General features: G+C 42.8%; 1 protein-coding gene across 1 annotated transcript in view; it reads left to right on the top strand.

The window, feature by feature from the left end:
* Positions 1-237: 237 nt before the first annotated feature.
* Cobll1 (cordon-bleu WH2 repeat protein like 1) overlaps positions 238-21,170 on the top strand; it is a 152,615-nt gene continuing 131,682 nt past the window's right edge. The window contains exon 1 of the mRNA XM_059260558.1: positions 238-348. Within this exon, the coding sequence (XP_059116541.1) occupies positions 272-348 (77 nt within the window). The 5' untranslated portion in view covers positions 238-271. The remainder of the gene's footprint in view (positions 349-21,170) is intronic.

Below are 21,170 nucleotides of genomic sequence, written 5' to 3'. Positions count from 1 at the left end.
TCGGGGCCGCCGCGCCGCGCACCGCCCCTTCGCCGCCAACTGGCTGCGGGCTGCAGCCGGGGCGGGGACCTGGGGCCGGCGTCGCGGCGCCCCCGGGCGGGGACCGGCCCGCAGGTGGAAGCGCCCCGGGGAGGCGGGTCCGCCCCCGGCTGCCGTGGGTCGAGGCGGGCTCTCTCGGCCGGCTCGCTCCCGCCCTGACCCGCCGGCCTCTCCCACCCCAGCAGTGACGCGCCGCCTCCGAGCCCGAGCCCGCGCAGCGAGCAGCAGCGCGATGGACCGCAGCGCTCCGGATCCGGGACCCCGCAGCGCGCCCCGCACCCCCGCCCCGCAGCCCGCGGGCTCCGCAGGGTAAGCAGGGTAGCCACCCCCGCCGGCCGCCGTGACCTCGTGCGCTTAGCCAGCCCGCAGCGCTCTCCCCGAGGGCCGCTCGGCTCCCGGGCCGAGCCACACGCGGCGGGAGACTGCGTCCTCCCGGGTGTCCTCGGGGTTGGGGGCGGGGGGTGGGTTGGGTGGGTTCGGTGGTTTGGGCAGACTTTCCGACCCGGGTTGCAAAAGGCCAGGCGAATGCCAGGCGTTGGGTGAGGAGTCCCGGAGCAAAAGTGGTAACAAAGGGTTCCTTGTTGAGGCTCCGGAGCGGGGGACGACACCTGTAAGTGCGCTCCGGTTAAGGAAGGAAAAGTTTCACTGGCCAAGTGCTCAGGCCCAAGCGGTGCAGTCCTGACTGTCAAGGTGACTGCAAGGAAGGGGCTTTCTGAAAGCCCACGGAGGGCGCTGCAAGGTGTGCCAGCTGTCAGCCCGGCTTGACAGTTCCGGGAGCAGGCGGGGTGCTTGCCTCTGACTGGGGGTGTGTGTGTGCCTCTGGCCAATTGGTGATGCCAAAACCAAGCGCAAAGTGGCATTGGCAAACAGCTCTACACTTTTTTTTTTTATAGTCACGTGTCTGAGGAACGATTGGAGGGAAAGGGGATGTCACATGGTGGGTTAATATTAAATGAAGCATGCCTTCCTGCCAAATAGTCTAGAAATCGCTCTGTTAAACGTTTGGGTAAACAGTAGTGAGAACAGGTAGTCCTGCAAGGACTGAGGAGAACTTGAGAGTAACCTTCGTCGTGGTAAATGGTCAAGCTACACAACCCTGTCCTAGTTGAAGACTTCCTGCCGTGTACCTTCTCATAAGGCACCCCCAATCTCATTTTTCTTTGTTAATCAGAACGTAGAAATGTCCTAAACAGAGTATGAACATTCCAGAAATAGGAACGGTGAGGAACAGTCGACTTTGTAAGCAATGAATGAGAGTCGTTCAGTTTTTTTTTTTTTTTTCTTCCTTCTTTCTGGTTTAAGAGTGAAGAAGTCATTTTTCCCTGGAACATGACAGGCGTTTCCTTAGGAGCAAGTCACAGCATGTTTATTCATCAGAGGCCATGCGAGCATTGGCAGTTGTCTAGAGGAAACATGGAAGAATCTCAAGGCAACATGACTAATCTAACAGATATTTAGTGTAATGCTTACGTAGAGGAAACATGCAGTGTATGAATTCGTTCTTTTTTTTCCTCGTAATTTTGATCCTCTCCTTGCAAATATCCCTTTTGCTGTAGCTGTCCACTTTTTTTTTTTTTTTTTTTTGCCTTGGTTTTCCACTGTCTAGATACTACTGTGTATCCTTCCGTATATTCCTTCACTGTGTTGGTGGGATGAGCATAAAACAAAGCCTGGAAATAGAGCTGGAGCTGCAGATTTGTGTAAGTTAATGATGGACCAACTCTCACAAGACTGAATTCGACTCTCACAAAACAACAGAGAGTTGCATTGGTGCCTTTGGTAATAGTTTATTTCTCTCAAAATACCCATTTACACGTAATACACTTACAGATGCTTGGGAATCATGATGTTCTTTTAAATAAAATGGGTGAGTTTTAGCTTGCTCTGGGACGAAGAACTACAAAGAGCTTGCTAGTGACAAGCCTAGGCTACTCCAGGTTGTACACGCGAGAACTGGAAGGCTAAACTAACGACTTCTTTAAGAGTCTGCATCTAATTTCTCAGTGAAACATTTTGCTGCTTCTAAAATTTATTTTCCTTTTATTGAGTCAGAGACTCCTTTAGCCCAGGCTGGTATGGAGCTTCTTACATAGTTGAAGGTGACCTCCTGCTTCTGCCTCCCAAGTACTGAGATAACAGACGTGCACTAGCATACCTCACAGAAGAAAATATTTTAAGTGACCTTTGCCTTTACCTAACAAACTTAAGGGAAGACACCCGGAAAAGTGCACCACCACATGTGTTACAATAAGTAACTGACCGTATCCTTTAAAAAAATGAGCCCCTACTTTCTCCCACTTGTGTTTTGGCATATAATTCCCAGTGCTTGTTATATTTGTTGGTTACACAGGATTAACTTTTGCTCTTTCTAATATATATGTATATATATACATATATGTGTGTGTATATATATATACTTTTAAAAAGGTTTAAATTGTGGAAAAATAAGTACTTAGGAGGTGGCAGGGTGCAATTTTAATATGATATAATAGTTGCTTTTGAAGGTAGGTTCCTTACTATAGAACTAATTATATCATGACTCAATAGCCTAATAGCTGGTGAGGCCTGCTTTAGTTCTTATCCGTGGGTATTGTTGCTCAGAAGAGGCCCTCTGTTGTCTGTAATTTTCCAAGGTGTATGCTGTTGTAACAGGTTATTTGAAAGGCAAATCAACACAGCTTCAAGTTTTACAAAGGAGACCGGAGGAAACCCTCTGCTCAAGTTCCTGAGCCAATTAGTAAAACCTGAGGTTGGAGGTGACTGTTGATTGTGTTCACAGATTTGAATAGTCTCCTGACCGTGGTCAGATAGTTTAAAAAAAAAAAAATCTACATTTTAACATCATTGGTGTTGAAACATTAACCACGACCTATAGGTGAGATCCAGTTTTTCTCACAGAGGTTCCTAGGTTGGAAGCTTGGCCCCCTACAAAACGGAATTGGAGGTGGTGCCTTTAAGAGATGATGAGGTCATTAGGGAAGATTAATGGGAGTGGGTTGGCTAGGGGTAGGGAATACTGTTGTAAAGTGAGCCTGGCTGTCTCTGTTTGCCTTTTGCTCCATTTCTTAGGGTCTCCTGTTAGCAAGCCCTCATCTGCTGAACCGCTAGGGCTGCCTGAGCTCTGGCTCCAGCCTCTGCGGCTGGAGCTCAACACACCTCTGTCCTTCGAGAAGTACCTAGTCAAGGCATTATTTTATTGTCACATAAGATGAACTTACAGTACAGTATTTACAGTAAAATTGGTTGATGTCCCTCTTCCAGTTTTTATTCTGTATTAGCACACTCAGGGAATAACATTATCTTAGGAAAACGAACTATTTTGTGGCCTCTTGGCTACTACTTTTTCTTTGAAACATCCTAAATAACTCTAGATAAAACTTGTGGTAGTTTAAGTTTTTTCTTCTTCAGTGTTTTCATACATTTAGCTCACATTTAGCATAGCCTGGTGAAACACCCGGGAGAGGTGGAACCATCTGCATAGGCATTGTGGTTCCCGTCACCTGCTGAAAAACTCTGGCCCTCAGGGGGTCTTTCTGGCTCACCTCCTCAGTCCCTCATCTTAGTTCTCCTTCTAAATATTGTGTATAAGTATCCACTCCCCCTGGTCGTTTGTTGCATGTCTTGTAGGCTTGGCTTTTTGACTTTGAAGACTGCTGCTGAGTTTAGACTTCAAAGCCACTGAATTTCAACAGCTTTGATTTTACTTTGAGATTAAATGTTTATTTGTTTTTCCCATCGGTTTGTTTGTTTTGCCAAGAGCCCTACAAAAGTGCAGGCCGACATTGAACTCTGGATCTTCCTGCCTCGACCTCTTGGAAATGCTGCCTAGATTAGAGTTCGCATGTTACCTACGTGTTTTACACACATGCACACTACCCATGATTTTAAAGCAAAATTGCAAAAAGCAATTGATTTGAATTCGGGTTCTGGCACTGGTTTTAACAGAGCAGCCTAATAAAGAATATATCAGTAATTGAGCCTTGTAGTTAATTAATGCTTTAAGCTGTAAACGACTAACTGGATATGCTTTAACCAGCTGCCTGCTGATTGACTCAGCTGTGGCCAATGAAGTTGTTTTCTGCAAGTGGTGTGCTGTCATCTTGGTAGTGAGTGCTTTCAGAACCTCCTCTGATTGGAGGAGCTGTCCAGATCTCAAATCTCTGCTCAAATTATAGTCTTTGGACTTCATCTAAATAATTTTCCTTCTGAATATTCCTAGATATCATATAATATGTATCCACGTGTATATATTTGTTATCCAATCTCTTATATATCTGTGCCTAATGCATAGATAGGTTTTTGCACAGGTGAAAGTGAGCTGGTTTAATTTGTATTGTAACGTGAAAATTATAATCACTTGTTATTTTCCTTGGTTGAAAATGCTGGGTTGGTTGGTGTGTCTTTGAAGAGAAGAGCACTCTGGAGACATTGGTTGAAGAGTGGAAAGATTTTAGAGGAGAGGGTAGTAAACAAACACCATTTTCCTTTCTACTGTGGATATCCAGTGTTAGTAGTTAAGAGTTTCTTGTGGTCAGTAATGGGTCCAAAATGTCACATAGAACATTCTGGAAAGAAGCGGTTTGTGAATGTTAAGTCACATTTCTTCTTGAGTAGCATGATGACATACTGTGCCGTCTGGATTTATTCTATCTTATCAAACCCAAGAGATGACTTTGTTTACCCATGTTCTGTTGGCTGTTTACCACTGATCACTTGATAGCCATCTTGCCGATCACATCAGCCAACTCAAGCACAGGAGTGTTTTAGGGTCAAGCTGGGTGTCTCATGCTTGTTAACCCAGGTCTAGGGAAATTGAGGCAGGATGATTGTCATGAGTTCCAGCCATCCATCCTGGGCTACAGAATGAGACTTGGTCTCTAATAATAGTAGTAGTAGTAGTAATAATAGTAGTGGTAGTAGTAGTAGTAGTAGTAGTAGTAGTAGTAATAATAATAATACAAAGCCAGAAAGAAATCCTCATTTTACTTAATAATGGTCCCAACATTCCAGGATTTGTGATTCTGAAAATTCAGATATGCCACAAAGAAATTAAGTGCTTTCTTGAATTGAAAGTACAAGATGATTTAAAAGAGACATATTCACCTCATGTAACCTTTGGTTACATGAATGGAAAATGTTGCATTTTCTAGTTGTTATTACTAGCATCTCATTGTTCCTAGTTTGTAGATTAAACTATCCAAGGTAGGGGTGTGTATAGGGAAACATATAGTATGGCTAGGGTTTAGAACCAGTTACAGTTTTGGGCATCCATGGGAGCCTTGGAACGCGATCCCCACAAAGAAGAGCTTGCTTATTCTCTTAGAGTAAAGTTACTCAAGCTTTGTGTCTTAGTACTCAGTACTCTGGCATTAATCACTGAAAAAAAGCAACGTGATTGCTGACCTTAGCTTGAGACTTTATCTTTGGAATCATGTGCTGATGCTGGCATTCTTTACTTGCCCAGATAAGTTTTTTTTTTTTTTCCAAAATGTAAATGTCAAAGTCTTAGTTGACCTTGCTTTGAAGGATCTTACTGTTTTGGTTCTGAAACAAATCTGGAATAGGCAGAGAGTTAACAAACTCACTTTTTACTTTTCACAGCTTGGGAGCAGTGGAGTTAATTGGAAGGCTAGGGAAAACTAAGAAAGAACTTACTGACAGCTTTCTTCTGCCTCTGTTTAGGTGTGTTATTGGTTCTAAAGTTGGACTATTGAATACTTAGCATAAGTTTCCACATAAGAATCACCTAGGTAACTTTCAAACCAATGCCCATGCTTCCTCGTACACCTAGCTGTTCTGGTTTGATTGGCTTGGTCTAGGCCAAGGGCATGGTTAGGCTTACAGTGCAGCTCGGTTTGAGAGTAATTGTTTAACACCAGCAGTTGATGGGATAGAGGCACTGCTGTTTTTAAAGAACTAGACTTGATTTCGAGTTCTAGAGATTCTATTCACATTCTGCATAGTATCTTTTATTTTTAAAATAGTTGTCTTTTTTGTTTTGTTTTTTTTTTTGTTTTTTTTTGTTTTTTTTTTTTTTTGAGACAAAGTTTCTCTGTGTAGCTATGGCTGTCCTGGATCTCCATCTGTAGACCGCGCTGGTCTTGAACTCACTGCTTTCCTAGTGCTGGGATTAAAGGCGTGCACTACTACTGCCTGCCTTTTCTTTTTGAGAAAGTATATTAACTTCATCTTATGCTTGCTGAATTAACATATCCATGATTATAGAACTCCAGTGAGTGCAGGAGTTTTGGAAGCAAGATCTGCTTCCAAACCTGTCTTTCAACAGTAGGCTTAGCATAACACATTGAGTTTACAACTATGTCATATATTACATTTGGTGTGATGGTTTATACTTAATGGCCCAAAGTGGTTTTCATTTCAAGTAGTCTGAAAAGTTCATTATCACAGTTCTTTTCAAAACAACGTCTATATTTTATATATTTAAAAAATACTACACATTCCAATGATTATAAAAGTATGTAACATTTCAAAGGAGATTAAATACTTGGGCTGTGTGTTGAAACCCACAGTAAATTATTGGGGGTAAACTATGTTTTCAAACTCACAATAAAACTTCTACGCATAGTAAGTGGCAATTCTTTGTTGTATGACAAGGTGTTTATTTTTGTCATGATGTGGCTGTGAAGTTTATTTACAGCAAAATTTCAAAAGTAAGATAGCTTACCAAATGAGAAACATGAAACTGTTTAGTAAAACATTGCTAAGATTTCTCACAAAATCTTAATATCCTCTGAGTGAGGTAGAAGGAAACAGAATAACAATTTTGTAGGATGTATTTACATAGGAGTGCCAACCAACTGTCCATATACCCCACCCACCTCCGTACACCCCCAGGCAGGGTTGGCTGTCCCAGAACTCACTCTGTAGACCAGGTTGGCCTCTAACTCAGAGATCCACCTGTCTCTGCCTTTTTAGTGCTGGGATTAAAGGCATGTGCCATCACTGCCTGGCATCTTATTAAGGGTTCTCATTTAATTTGTCAAATGCTCATTAGTTCTTATTTTTATATGAAATGATTTGTGCCGGGGACATTGGGGAATTGGCTCCTGACCGTAAGTGCTTTGCTGAAGAAATTATCTGTACCCTGTAGGAAAAAAAAAAAAGAAACATCATATTAGATACAATCGGTACTTTGGTGCCAACTCAGCGTTCTGTTTATTCTTAGAACTTAAGATACCATACCTACCTCCTGGGCTTGCAGACTTTGGCCTGACAAATTGTGACCTAAAGACAGGCCTTCACCTGTGCTTTTCTCCCTTTTTTCCTTTTTAAAATTATAGTAAATAATAACCACAACATCAAATTTACTGTCTTAGACATTTGGACATGTACATTCAGTTGCAAAAACTGTATTCACTTTGCGTGTGGCCATCACCCCCGCCCCATCTCCACACCCATTGTTCTGTTAAAACTGAAAGTTTATTTTTATTAAACAGTAATGGTCTGCTTCCCCGTGTTGAGGCACCTAGCCACCATCTTGATTTTGACCTTACTGAGCATCTCTCATGAATGGGATCTGTTGGTCATCTGTGAGCTGCTTAGTTCCCGTGGCTTCAGTGTTTACATGTTGTATCGTGTACAAATACTTCATCCCTGTGTGTTGGTTAATACTATGTTTGTATGTAAAGATCCAGTCATCCGTCTGTGGATGCTTGGTTTCCTCCATATTTTAGTTATTGTGAGTAGTGATGTTATAAATATGCATGTCCCAATAGCACTTAGAGACCCAGCTTTCAGCCCTTAGATGTGTAGTGAGAAGTGGAATTGGTGTCTCATGCAGCCTACCTGCCAGCCCTCCTTCCCTCCCTCCTTCAAGGTAGGGCCTCACTATGTAGTCCAGATCTACCTTGAATTCAAAATTTGCTTCAGCTCCCCGATACTGGGAACATAGATGTGTCGCTGCCATGGCTGTAGTTTTTAAATGCATTTTCATTGTTTGGAGATAGGGTCTTGCTCTGTACCTCTGGCTTCTTGAAACTTGCTATGCAGACAAAGCTGTCACCTGCGTCTGGAATCCTGGGTTTCTAAGCATGTGTTGCCCTGCCTGGCTTTTTATTTTTTTGAGAAAATTTCATAGTGTTTTCTACAATGGTTATATCATTTTACATTCCCAGTAACAGTAGATAGAGTGTCTAATTTCTTCACTGCCTGAACAACTACAATTTTCTGGTCATGTCTCATACCAATAGTAACCATCCTAGTGGTATGACAGTGGGTCTCATTCTGGATTTGAAGTATGTTTCCCTGATGGTTAGTGATGTCATGTAGCTTTTAGTTCTGTACCTTTTTTCGGCTACTTCTCTATCATCTTGGGAGAATTATCTGTTCAAGCACTTTGAGTGTTTTTGAAAAAAATTTTCTTGGTTTTATTTATTTATTTATTTATTTATTATTATTATTATTTTTTTTTGGTTTTTCGAGACAGGGTTTCTCTGTGTAGCTTTGCGCCTTTCCTGGGACTCACTTGGTAGTCCAGGCTGGCCTCGAACTCATAGAGATCCGCCTGGCTCTGCCTCCCGAGTGCTGGGATTAAAGGCGTGCGCCACCACCGCCCGGCGGTTTTATTTTTTGATCTTAGGTATTCTTTGGATATTAATTTCTTGTTCTCTACCAGTGTTTTTGAGGAGCTGAATTAGCTGGGACCCATGAGTTTGCATACTGTGTTCACACTACACTTCAGTAGACCAGATTATGATCTTGTAGCCTGCAAAGCTAAAAACATTTACATATTCAGACACTCCTTGGAAAAGTTGGTTGACCCCCAGCTTAACTTATGAAGTGAAAACATAAAGTATTGATTTTTTTAATTAAGAAAATATTTACTTTTAAATATTGAACACAAATGTCTGTTATCTCTAAATGATTTATACATTCATAAAATAAAATATGTATCAGAGGTTTTTCAGAATAGTAAATTGGTTTTTCATTTTTCAGATGAAGACTAGGCTTGGCCCTTGGCAAATGTATTTGAATTTTAACATTTAGAGGATATTGGATTAATATCCACTATCATGTATTGGCTGGACTTTTAGACTCCTGTACTACAGAAACCTTCACAAACAATTGAAGATGTGGTATGGTTTTCAGAAATAAATGCCTAGAAAGAAATGGACCAAAGGTGGATGGAATTCCTATCTAGTTTTTTAAAATTTATTTTACATTTATGTGTGTGTGTACGTGTGTATGCACATGTGTGCATGGAGTTGAAGATTCTCCCTGCCACTGTGTGTGTTCCAGGGACCGAACTCACAAGTGTTGGCCTTGGTTGCAACCACTTCTCAGCTGAGCCATCTCACCAGCCCCCTGTGTAGCTTTTTTGACTCTCTGCTTGTTTTAGGAGTTAAGTCAAACTATCTTTATAATTTCCAGCAATTTTTTTTATGGTTGTTAAAGATATTTCTTAGCCTTGAGCCTTTTAGTGTTCCAACTTTAGTATGATAGCTATGAGATTTTTTTCATGACACTGCTTTGCTAAATTTTTTTCCCATCTGTTATAATAAAAACAAACTAAAAGTATGGGAGAATGAAGTTTCCCAGGACTATTTATAAAGGGCCAAGGGACTCCAGTTTTGCATCCAAGCTCCCTATCTGAGGAATGCCTGCTTTGGAGAAGGCTCTTCAAGGACTGGCTGGTCCTTTGGAAATGTAAGGAGTGAACTGGGGTTGCTGGTTTTTCACAGACTGCATTCACAGTGCTGCCCATCAATTTAAATATTTAGGGATAGATTTCAAACATCTGGAAACTTGGAAGTGAATTTTGAAGTGTTTTCAAGAGTGCATTAAGGGGGTGGTGGTCTCAGTTTTTGAGACAGTAAAGAATGTAAAGGCAGTTAGATCGACTTGTAGCATTGAGTGGATTTTTAGGTAGCTAATACCACTTTACAAGAACCAAAGTTGTCATGGTTTCCAAGCAATAATTTGTGTCTAACTCTTTGGTGTCATGTAGGAAGTGATATTTTGATTACTTCGGTGTCTTTATATGTTAATATACTTCCTCAGGGAACAAGCTCATAGGTGTGTTATAGGAATTTGATAGAGGAAATGGTTCTGCACTATAAATTTGGATCAATTTCTCAGCTTTGTCTACTGTATAGAAAACATGGAGCCCCATGAAGGCTTTCAACTATGCAGCTATGAGGTCGTGAGGATGAAAGTCCTAGATAAGACCTGAATCCCTCTTTTGAAGTTCCTATATTTACCCTTGTTCTGTATTGGATTATCAGTTTAAATCAGAGCATAATACTGCATTTTTTCAAAGTATGAAATATAATGACATGCTTATTCTTTATAATTTCCCCAAATTTGTAGAAAATATGTCATTTGGAAATATTTAAAAGAGTGACTATTTTAAAAGAACATTTAAAATAATTCCCTAATTGAGAAAATTTGATTTTTGGAAAATGATTCAAGTGTTTTAGAGGCAATATTTTGAAATATTATTGAGCATGAACTGGAGTTATAATAATTTGGGTTCATAATATGGTTGTGCACAATGACTTTGACTTTGTGTGTAGGTTGACTTTTAAGCCCAAAAATTACTATTGTTATAATGCTGGCACCATTGTGGGAAAACTGTGTTCTCAGCGTGGGCAAAACTGCCTAAGTTTCTTTTTGCTGGTGCTGTGATAAAATACTCTGACAAAAGGAACGTAAGAAAGAAAAAGTGTTTACTCTGGCTCATGGTCCATAGGTACAGCCCATCCAGGGCGGGAGTCAAGACAAAAGGAGCCGACATTTACAGCTAAAAGGCGGAGAGTGATGGATCCATGCTCAGCTCACTCTCTCCTTTTTACACAGTGCAGGATGTCAGTCTGTGGAATGGCACCCCCTTCGAGGTGCACCTCAGCTAATCAAGACTGTCCCTCAGGCATGCCCAAAGGCTCCTCTTCCAGGTGATTCTACAGTTTATCAAGCTGACAGTTGAGATTAACCATCCAAACACCAAGTAATTGGCTTCCTTTTGTTGTGTTTGTTAAACTTAACACTGTTTCCATTTATGGCCTGATGCTGTAACTTCTGTCTGTAGCTTCTGTCTGTACAGCAAGGCCTTTTTCTAAGGAAGCAGTTAAGGTGCTCAGCCGTAGGTGAGGGATTTATGGCCAGTCCTGGAGGACTTCCATCTGCCTACTCTGTCTTCGTGCACACGAGCGAGCGAACGAACACATGGTGTTATTTCTGCAGAAACAGAAGTCTGGAAGTATTAGAGGAGTCCAAAGGGAGCAGTGGTGGCCAGAGCCAGCGTTTTAACAGCTGTTGCAATTGTGTGTCAGTTCAAATATGCTAGAAAAACAGGAAATTGAGCTGCTAATGGGAAAATGACCGGGACCCTTCCATTCTGGGCTCCCTGGATGGGCTACGCTTTCTAGACCAATCGAATCAACAAGTAGTCAGGATAATTATGGGAACCACTGAGTTTACTCTCTCACGGGTGAAAAGGGATGAGAGTTACAGCAGAGTGGAGTGTCAGAGAAGCAGCCTGCTGTTCCTGCCTTGTTGTTTTGTGCTCAATTGCCACTTGCTGTATCATCGCCCTGAAAGAATAGAGGCGACCGTAGGAAACCTATCTAAGGTCGATATCTAAGAGGATGACATCTGTGCTTTCTGTCCCTTGGCTACTCTCTTTCTCTGCTGTCCGTTCCTCGGTAGGAGGGCTGCAGAATTTCTGGGCAAAGCCCGGCTAGGGAGTGCTTTCGTCTTAGCTCTTGTTCCTGTGTGTTACCTACATCCATCTTACATCCTAGGATGTGTCATTCCACATCTCCAGAGAGCGGTTAGATACTCCGTGCTTCAAGGGGGTGAAGCCGAGGGTGGCAGAAAAGAAATGCCTGTAGGCGAAGAGGGAAGTTTAAAATGTGTGTGTGGTTTTTTTTTTTTTTTTTTTTTTTTTTTTTTTTTGTGGGCATGCGTGCGCTATCAGTCTTTATCCCGGTGTCAGTGTTTACATGGGGTGCATAAGTGCATGCTTGTGTGTATGTATGCCCATGCTCATGCAGGTACATGTGCACGTGTGGAAGCCAGAGATTGACCTCAGCTATATGGCTCTAGTGCTCTCCACTTTATTTATTTTTTTTGCAGTAAAGTCTTCCTCCCTGATCCCAGAGCTCACCAGTTGGCTAGAGTGCTGACCACAGAGCCCTGGGGATCTGGCTGTGTCTGGTCCCAGCACTAGGGTTACAGATGTCTCTCGTGCCCACCACTCCCAGCTTGTCATGTGGTTCTGGAGATCTGAACTGAGGTCTTCATGTTTACATAGCAAGTACTTTCTTCACTGACCCATCTCCACAGCCCCCAAGCTTTTCTGTTTTCTCTCTCTCTTAGGTTAACTTTTACTGTGATAGAGTATTCCCTATGAACTGTTTTCCCATCTAGGAAAGTGTGGGCTGTGTCATCACTTCAAAGAAAAATATTTAACACAAAGTGTCCTGAAAGAGGAAACAGACTCATTTTTCCCCTGACGTCCTATTTGGGACACACTTTCTCTCTCCAATGTATTTCCACCTCCAGTCCACTCTCCTGTACCATATTTTCCTTTGGAAATGCAGTCTGCTTTGGAAGGTGCAATGTTCAAAAGGGATTCTCACCTGCCAAGTATGATGTTATATGTTTGTCGAACTGTATAAGGACCCCATTCATACAGAATGCTGAGAAAATGCAGCCCTGAGCTTTGTGAAGAACGCATTTCCAGCATAGAAGTGGTTTTGGATTTATCTGAAATTTTAAGGGTTTTCAGATCAAATTCGTGATTTCAGGCCTTTTGGGATTTGTGTTTTTAGAGACGGAGAAGACTCTGCAAGCTTGAATTGATGGGGAGGAACTGAATATTAATAATAATCATTGACAACTCAAACCCATTCTCTTTTTGTTGGTGTGTTCCCCTGCCTGTTAAGCACATCGAAGTAAAATTGGTCAGCTGTAGCTGCTCGTGCCTGTAATCTCAGCAGTAAGAAAGGTTGAGGCAGGAGGTTTTCTGTAAGCTTAAAGTGAGGCAGACCTACATATGTAGTTTGAGGTCTACCTGTTGTACTGAGTGAGAGCTTGTCTCCAAACTCAGAGAAAGAGAGAAAGACAAAGACAGAAAGAAAGAGAAGAGGAGGCCAATCATCAACAGTGAGGTATTTGAAAGTCAGATTTGGTCATTCATTGCTTCTTTATAATTACTTTGTAAGCTAAGTGGCGTAGAGACCACGGTTCTGGAATCCCACAATGTTTGGAATGGTTTGGACATGAAGGAGAAGTAAATCAGTGATATTAATGGTTTGGAAAGGAGAAAGGATACTAGAGGTCTTTTGTTTCACAGATAGGGACCAAGTGGTGAGTGTATCATAACTTCTGATCTGCCCGTTTTCACCTTGTGTTTCAAGAGATTTCCTATCAAGAAGCAATTCATAAAAGTTCGGGCACTTTGCCATTGCCCTCTCATCGTTCAAGGCATCTGAGAGGTGTTTTGCATTGAACTGGAGGGCCTAGCCCTCCGTGGATTGTGGTGTTACTCATCATGCAGTGTGACGTGGGTGGTGGGTGAGGAGCGTGTCCCAGTTCAGTCACCACAGAGCTGCTGAGCCGTTGTGGCTCCAGGGCATTTTCGGGGACTGATGCACAGCTTTGCCGGCTACAGCAGAGCCTCTCAGGGAAGTGGAAGGAGGACAAAGGTGGTGTTGCTTGGGAGTCCAGAATGGAGGAGGCCTTTTCCTTAGTTCTAGAGGCCAAACAGTTTAATGCTGCCAAGGAAAAGCTGTTTGGGGTGATAGATGCCTTTAAAGCTCAGAGTTTTAAAAGTATAAATCACGTTTATCTTCAAAATAAAATGGTGAATTTTTTGGAATTTGGGTAACAACTCTATATACAATTTGATTTTTTTTTAAAAAAAATTGTGTATCAGTTTTGTGTATTAGTTTCTTTCCTTTAGCCCTTTGTAATTAGCTAACATTTTCACACTGTTTACCTCAGCAACCAATTTCAGGGAGTTTTAAAAGGGAGAATTGTCTTTTATTCTACTTAGGTAGCCTGAGTGATGTGTCTCTTGCTAAATGCAAATGTCAGGATGATCAGATTTGTACTTGGGATAGATGAACAAAGGAGCAAAGAGCCAAGAACATATATTCGGAGAGTTGGTCAATGAAAGACAGCAGTTCCTGGTGGTGGGAAAAACACCCACTGTGCTAATGCTGGATTGCCTTGTCGCTAAACAAGCTATTTGAGGGCTTTGGTCTACGGCCCTGTTGTGAAACACTCAAGTGATTTTAGATTATTTAGAATGTGTTGTGCACGAGATTGTATACAACCTTTTCAAGAGCAACCTGTATAACTTTGGTGATACAGCATGCTTCAAATCTGAAATGTCTCCTCCCACAGGCTCGTGTTTGGGGAACTTGATGCCCAGCTGGTCGTACTTTTTTGGAAGGATGCTTTGGCACTAGGCTAGCTGAGGTGTGGGTCACAGGCGCTGACCTTTGAGGGCTGTAGTCTGGTGCTGCTGCTTTAGGCTCTAGCTCTGTTTCATGGTCTTCCAAAATCAGAGCCTCAGTTGCAGGGTCTGGCTGCTCTGAAATCCCCCTGGCTTCCTACCCTCAGGGACTAAGAAAAGCAGTGAGCCACGGTGAACTTTCCCCTCACAAGTTGCTTCTGTTAGTATTTTGTCACTGATAAGTAAGTGATATGGGAGTGGGGAGCTCTAATCTGTAGTCAAATTGATAATTTTATCAATGTCAATGAAGGTAACTGCAGTGTGTGTATGGGTTGTATCATTATCTAGCTCTTGTTTTCCCAATAGGTGATCAATTGTTTTCCCAATAGATGATCTATTTCAATGACGGGAATGACTTAATAGCAAGAAAACTCTTTTTAAGCCCCTCATTGCTGCCATGTAGACTCCCACCCCCAGGGTGATTGGTATTAACATTAACATCCCTTGTGTAGCTCGAACCTGTAATCCCGGCACATGGGAGGTCATGGCAGGAGGATTACAGTGAAATCACATCAAGATCAGCTTGTGCAATAGTGAGAGACTGTCTCAAAACCCAACAACAAAGTGACTTTAAACAAGCATAAGCAAAACAAATCACAAATCAAAGCACTCTTAAAACAACAAAATGATCATTTCCGCCCCCCCCCCCCCCCCCCCCCCCCCGTCCATACCCAGGGTCGCATGTATGATTATGCCCAGCTCTAGTTCTACTATTTCTTTGGAATCCTGCTGTAGGATACTGTGATTGAAAATTTTCTCAGATCTCCACAACCAACATAATTTAAGTAGTATGCAACCCAGTCATTAATAGGGTCTAGTGTTAGCACATTAACAAAGTTGTCTTTAAAGAAAAATTTTTCCTTTTTTAAGTGTATGTGTGTTAATGCTTATGTATACATATGAGTTCAGGTGCCTTCAGAGAACATCGGATCTGGAGCTAGAGTTACAGGTAGTTTGTGAGCCGTCTGATGTGGGTTCCTGGGAACCAGACGTGAGTCCTCTGTAAGAGCTGTAGGCTCCCTTAACCATTGAGCCATCCCTCTGGTTCCAATAAAGTTGTCTCTAACAGAAATAATATTTTACAGTGAATCAGATGTAAAATTTCAGTCGATGAAGTAACATGAAGATTTTATTTCAGGGTCATGTAGCCTCTTCTCAGTTAATCAAGAACCTGGTGCCCTGCAGGTTCTTGTCTCCTTAGAGTCACGAGCAAATGTGTGTTTGTATTGTTTTCTTCTTTATCCAATAATGCTGGTTTGTACCTTGCTTTAAACTTAGTGGTCCTTAGCAGTCACTCCTTTTCTTTATGAAGCCCCCTCTTCCCTTTTTAGCTCCCTGTTGGCAGATCTTTAGGGTTACTTCTCCCAGCACACCCTACCTACCTTTTGCTACTAAGTGATCACAATAGTATTCTTATATCTCCTGGGAAATAGGAAAACAGGCAGAGGCCATGTTCTGGGCTGCTACTTTTGTGTGAATAGCAGGCTTTAATTTCATGTCTGCACGTTCTCAGACCAACAACTATTAGCTTTTAGATAAGAATACGTTGATGTTGGGGATGGGAGCAAGGGCATTGCTTATCTGGTAAAGTCGGAGGAACTCCACTGCGCTGTGTGCTGGAATGATGACAGTACTGGGGCTTCTCTAAGCACTGCCTGTGGGCTGTTGCTCAGATGCTGTCAGAGGCAGCACTATAAAATCGCCGGTGGGGGCTGGAGAGATGGCTCAGCCGTTAAGAGCACTGGCTGCTCTTCCAGAGTTCTGAGTTCGATTCCCAGCACCCACATGGTGGCTCACCACCATCCATAATGAGATCTGGTGCCCTCTTCTGGCCTGCAGGCATACATGTAGGCAGAACACTGTATACATAGTAAATAAATAAATCTTAAAAAAAAAAAAAAATTGCTGGTGTAGTTTTCCCATCATTCTTGAGATTCTATCTTAGCTTTGTGGTCCTTAGGAGACATACTCATTCTGAGATCAGACGAAACATCCTCACTCTTTAACAAGTGAAAATTCTTAGTGCTGTTGTTTCCACTTTATGTTTATGGGGCAAAACTAACAGGATGCATAGACAGTGCTGTTCTTAGTTGGGCTTACTATTCCTGTTTGAGTCAGGACAGGGAAAGAGCGTTTGATTTGTAAGTCAGGTTAGGGGTTCTGAAAGTGAAGTAGGCAAGTAGTACCTAATCATTCCTTCTTGTGTCAAGGCTGGAAAATCTAAAATGTCAATGCCTTGGCATTTTGGTACAGGACTCCTGTTAGCAGAGGAATTGGCCCGTTGACATAAACAATAGATGGAAACATAGGATAGAATTATGAATGGTCTATTTGTTCTACTTCTAGGAAGAAGAGACTGAGAATTCAGAGGTGTTATGAAGGCGAGAAATTCAGTAGTGTCAGGCATGGTAGTGCAGGCCTGTAATCCCAGCACTTTGTAATCCAGAACTCGGGAGGCCCAGGCAGGAGGAGCTGAAGGTCCAGGCCACCCTGGACTACATAATGAGATTCTATCTCAAATAACAAACCTGTAACAACTTCCATCTCCCCAAACTGCCAAACAATTACCTATACCCTTTTCTCTGATGGTTTTGAGTGGTTCGCACACCCCCTAGATTTAAGGGCTGCTGGTTGTGTGTGTGTGTTTTCTATGAAAATGAGTGTAAAACTGCAAACTGTAGTTCATAGAAACAACATTTATCTGTAGTTTTTTTTCCTTCTTTTTCTAAGGATATTTTGGCAATACATCAGCATTTTATAGTCTCCTAAAGTAAGATGAACTCCTAAACCAGACTTTATCTTTAGAATCATCAACAACAAAACAATAAAACCTTTGAGGGAAAGGTAGGGAGGAAAGGAAGGTGTTGACAGGCACGGGTATGAGGGTGTATGTGGGGGAGGTGAGAGTAATCGGAATGCATTATATACATGGATGGAGTTTTCAGTGAACAAATTAAATTCATTAAAAACAAAACAAAAGCCCTTTGTGAAATGATAACATATGGGCAGGTGATCCTGCAGTCCTTGGTGCATTTAAAAGTGAGTCACATTCTCTCCATTCAGGGCTGCAGCCTACTTAACAATTGGCTGATGGAATGAACCAGCACACTCGGCTCTCTGGCATTTAACAGCATTGGTTTTGGTTTCAGACAAAACTGGTCCATCCAGAAGTCAGATGGCCCTTGGCAGGCTGCTGTCGTAGGGTGAGCTTGGGCAGAAGAGCTGGCGCTGGGTCTCTATGCATTGTTGCTGGCTGGCTCGGGCACTGTGTGACCCCTGCCTAGGAGAAAAGGCTAGTACCACAGAATCAAACTGGGGAAATAAGACTGGCGTGTACCAGGCATGGGATAGGTTTGATAAATGTCAAATAACTGTCCACGTTATTAGAAAGCAGCCCATTGTAATGTTGACGTCATCACAGGAAGCCAAGGAGGGACAAGGATGCCAGTTTTTCATTTGCCCTTCCCAGAAAGGAGAGGATGGCATTTGGTGAAGCTTCCTAAATTCGTGGTGCTTGCTTTTGGCCTGCTGAAGGCAAAACCTATAGTAAACCTTGATGAAATCACCAGCTTGTTCACTGGAAGAAAGTGCCCCCCCCCCCCCCCAGCCCCGCATTAGATTAGGAATGTGATAGTATTCCTGTGAGATCGCCTCAGTGGCAGCTGTATGCAAGGAGAGTAAGAGCTTGACGCCGTTGTGGCCACAGGTCAAACACTGAAGAGAAAACATTCTTTCTCTAAACTGACCTCCTACCTCTCCGGAACAAGAAACGGAGGCGTGGTGCGCTGCAGAGGCTGTGAAATTGTGTCTGTCTAGAAGCCAGCTTTCGTTAATTGATAAACAGAAGCCCCTGTGACTCCTGAATCTTCGTTCCCTAAGATGATTGCAGCACTGTTTAGTCTTTGAGGGGAGCGTGCACTGCGCTTGTCTTGAGACATTAAAGCTAGGACTCTTTCTCCACTCTTGAGTGAAAACCTTAATTGTGCCAGATGTGGTGGTGCACACCTGTCATCCTAGCTCCGGAGTAGCCTCAGAAAGAAAATACGAGCGTGAGGGACAAGTCTGGGTAATTTAGAGCGACCCTCTCTCGGGTAAAAGTGCTGGCTGGCATCATTTGACTAATACACACACACACACACACACACACACACACACACACACACACACACCCCTGCGTTCAACAGCTGGGTTGGAGAGCCTTCATTGGGACAAATATGGTTAAATGGGTGTTCGACTTTCCTTTCTGTTACTGTTTTACTTTGACCAAAAGCATCTTAGGGAGGAAGGGGTTTATTTGGCTTATGCTTCCAGGTCACCGCCCATTGTGGAGGAAGTGAACTCCAGCAGGAACTGAGGAAGAGTCCATGGGAGAATGGCGCTTACTGGCTCACTTCCAGGCCTGTACTCCGCTAGCTCTGTTATGCGGCTTGGGACCACATCCTACAGATGGTGCTGTCACAGTGGGCTCGACCTTCCCATATCAATTGAGACTGTCCCCCCGGGACATGTCTACAGACCAGTGTGATCTAGGCAAATCCTGGGAAGTTCTCCCTTCCCAGGTGATACTGGGTTGTATCAAGTTGACAGTGGAAGGTAACTAGGTCAGTGGATTTATATATTAACTTGGATTTTTTTATTCTTTTTTTGTTGTTTGTTTTAATAAGAATATATATCGGGAATTGAGCCTAGGGCCTTGTGCATGCTGGGCAAGAAGAGCCTACCGCTGAACTGTGGTCCTAGACATTTTTAATTTGTTTGAGACAAATGTCTACATGCCTTTTCCCCCCTTTTGGGGGCGGGGCAGGGGTCTAAGAAGAAAGTCTCATTCAAAAGTTCTTGACACCATATTGGCTTTTTTCACAGTAGATGTTATTGGTGCATTCTGGTCATACCCAGGCATAGACTGGGCACTCGAGAGGTATTAAAGAAACGGCGTGGTTCTGGTGAGTTAACTTTAGTCAGTGTGCTTCACGAGGTAATGTGCCAAGTGGCACAGACTTTTGACAGCGTCTGAGGTCATACGAATACTTGTAAAATCCTTTTCAAGTAAATGATGACCCCAAGTGAGTATTTGTAAAGCCAGACTTCCACTTTTGAAAGGCGCAGGGTTGCAGTAACTTAGGTGATACTGGGCATGGTGGCACCCACACCATTTATTTTTTTATTTTTTATTTTTTTGTTTTAAAAAGTTCTTTATTTTACATCCCTGCCACAGTTTCTCCTCCCTCCTCTCTTCCAAGGCCCCCCCCCCCCCATCCCCCCTCTATTCTCACCCCTCAATCCATTCCTCCTCTGTTTCTGTTCAGGAAAGTTCAGGTCTCCCTTGGATATCAACAAAACATGGCATATCAAGTTGCCGTAAGACTGAGTACCTCCCCTTCTATTAAGGTTGGTCAAGGCGACCAAGTATGAGGAGTAGGGTCTCAAAAGCCTGCAAAAGACTTAGAGACAGTCCCGACTCCCACTGTTAGGAGTCCCACAAGAAGACCAAGCTACACAAGTGTGTCATACATGCAGAGGGCCTAGGTCAGTCCCATGCAGGCTCCGGGGTTGTCAGTTCAGTCTCTGTGAGCCCCTGTGAGCCCAGATTAGTTGATTCTGTGGGTTTTCTTGTAATGTCCTTGACCCCTCTGGCTCCTACAATGTTTTTTCCCCCTCTCCTGAAGGATTCCCCGAGCTCCGCCCAATATTTGGCTGTGGGTCTGCATCTGTTTCCCATGACAAGTGGACTAGGCACCAACCTGTGAATATAGTGGAATATCATTAGGCATCATTGCATTAACATTTCTTTCCTCCAGTCATGTTTGCTTCTGTGCTAGTCTCTGGGTCATCTAGTCTGTGGGTTCTGATGTTCCAGGCAGGTGACAACACATCTTTAATCCCAACACTCGGAAGGCAGAGGCGGGTGGATCTCCGTGAGTTCTGTATATCGAGTTTCAGGACAACCAGGACTACATAGTGAGACCCTGACTCAACCCCACCCCCCAAAACAAAAAACCACCACCAACAAAAAAAGACAATAGTGTTGACTTGCCCGAGACTGGTCACAGGAGTGATGCCAACTTACCAGGTGTCATGTTAGCAGCCTGACATGTTCTCCTGTGCTTAGTGGTAACATCCAGCTAACCTCTAGTACTTTTCCTGAAAAGGATTCTACATCTTGAAGGGTTACCATGCAGAGTCACCTGACCAGGCAGTGGCAGGTCTGGAAACCAAGCCTGGATGTTACATGGAACTATCTGCATCTTGGAACTGCTGTGCACTCTGTCTTGGGGAACCATTAGGGTGGCAAGGCCAGAGTGTAGCAGAACTAACCTTAAATGGGACAAAACACTTTGTTTTAATTTAATTGAATCATTTTTTATTGTAAAGTTAACATGTGTAATCCAGAATATTTAAAGAACTAGTGACTTTAAAAAGAAAAATAATTCTTTTTGCTTTAGGGAGGTAATAATGCAAATAATTGGCATTTTAACATTTCCCTGGTGCATTATAATCTTAGCAAATTTACATATTTCATGCAAGAAATCTCCAGTAGTCAAATACTCTATAAAAATACCCTATAAGCAGTTTTATTTTCTTACTGTATCCTGGGGATAGAGCCAGTTTGTTAAGCAGGATCCTGATGGGAGCCACAGTGGGCAAC

Source organism: Peromyscus eremicus, chromosome 4, assembly GCF_949786415.1.
Source record: "Peromyscus eremicus chromosome 4, PerEre_H2_v1, whole genome shotgun sequence".
Taxonomy (NCBI): Eukaryota; Metazoa; Chordata; class Mammalia; order Rodentia; family Cricetidae; genus Peromyscus; species Peromyscus eremicus.
Note: the sequence above shows the minus strand (reverse complement) of the source record. Positions and strands in the feature narration are given on the sequence as shown.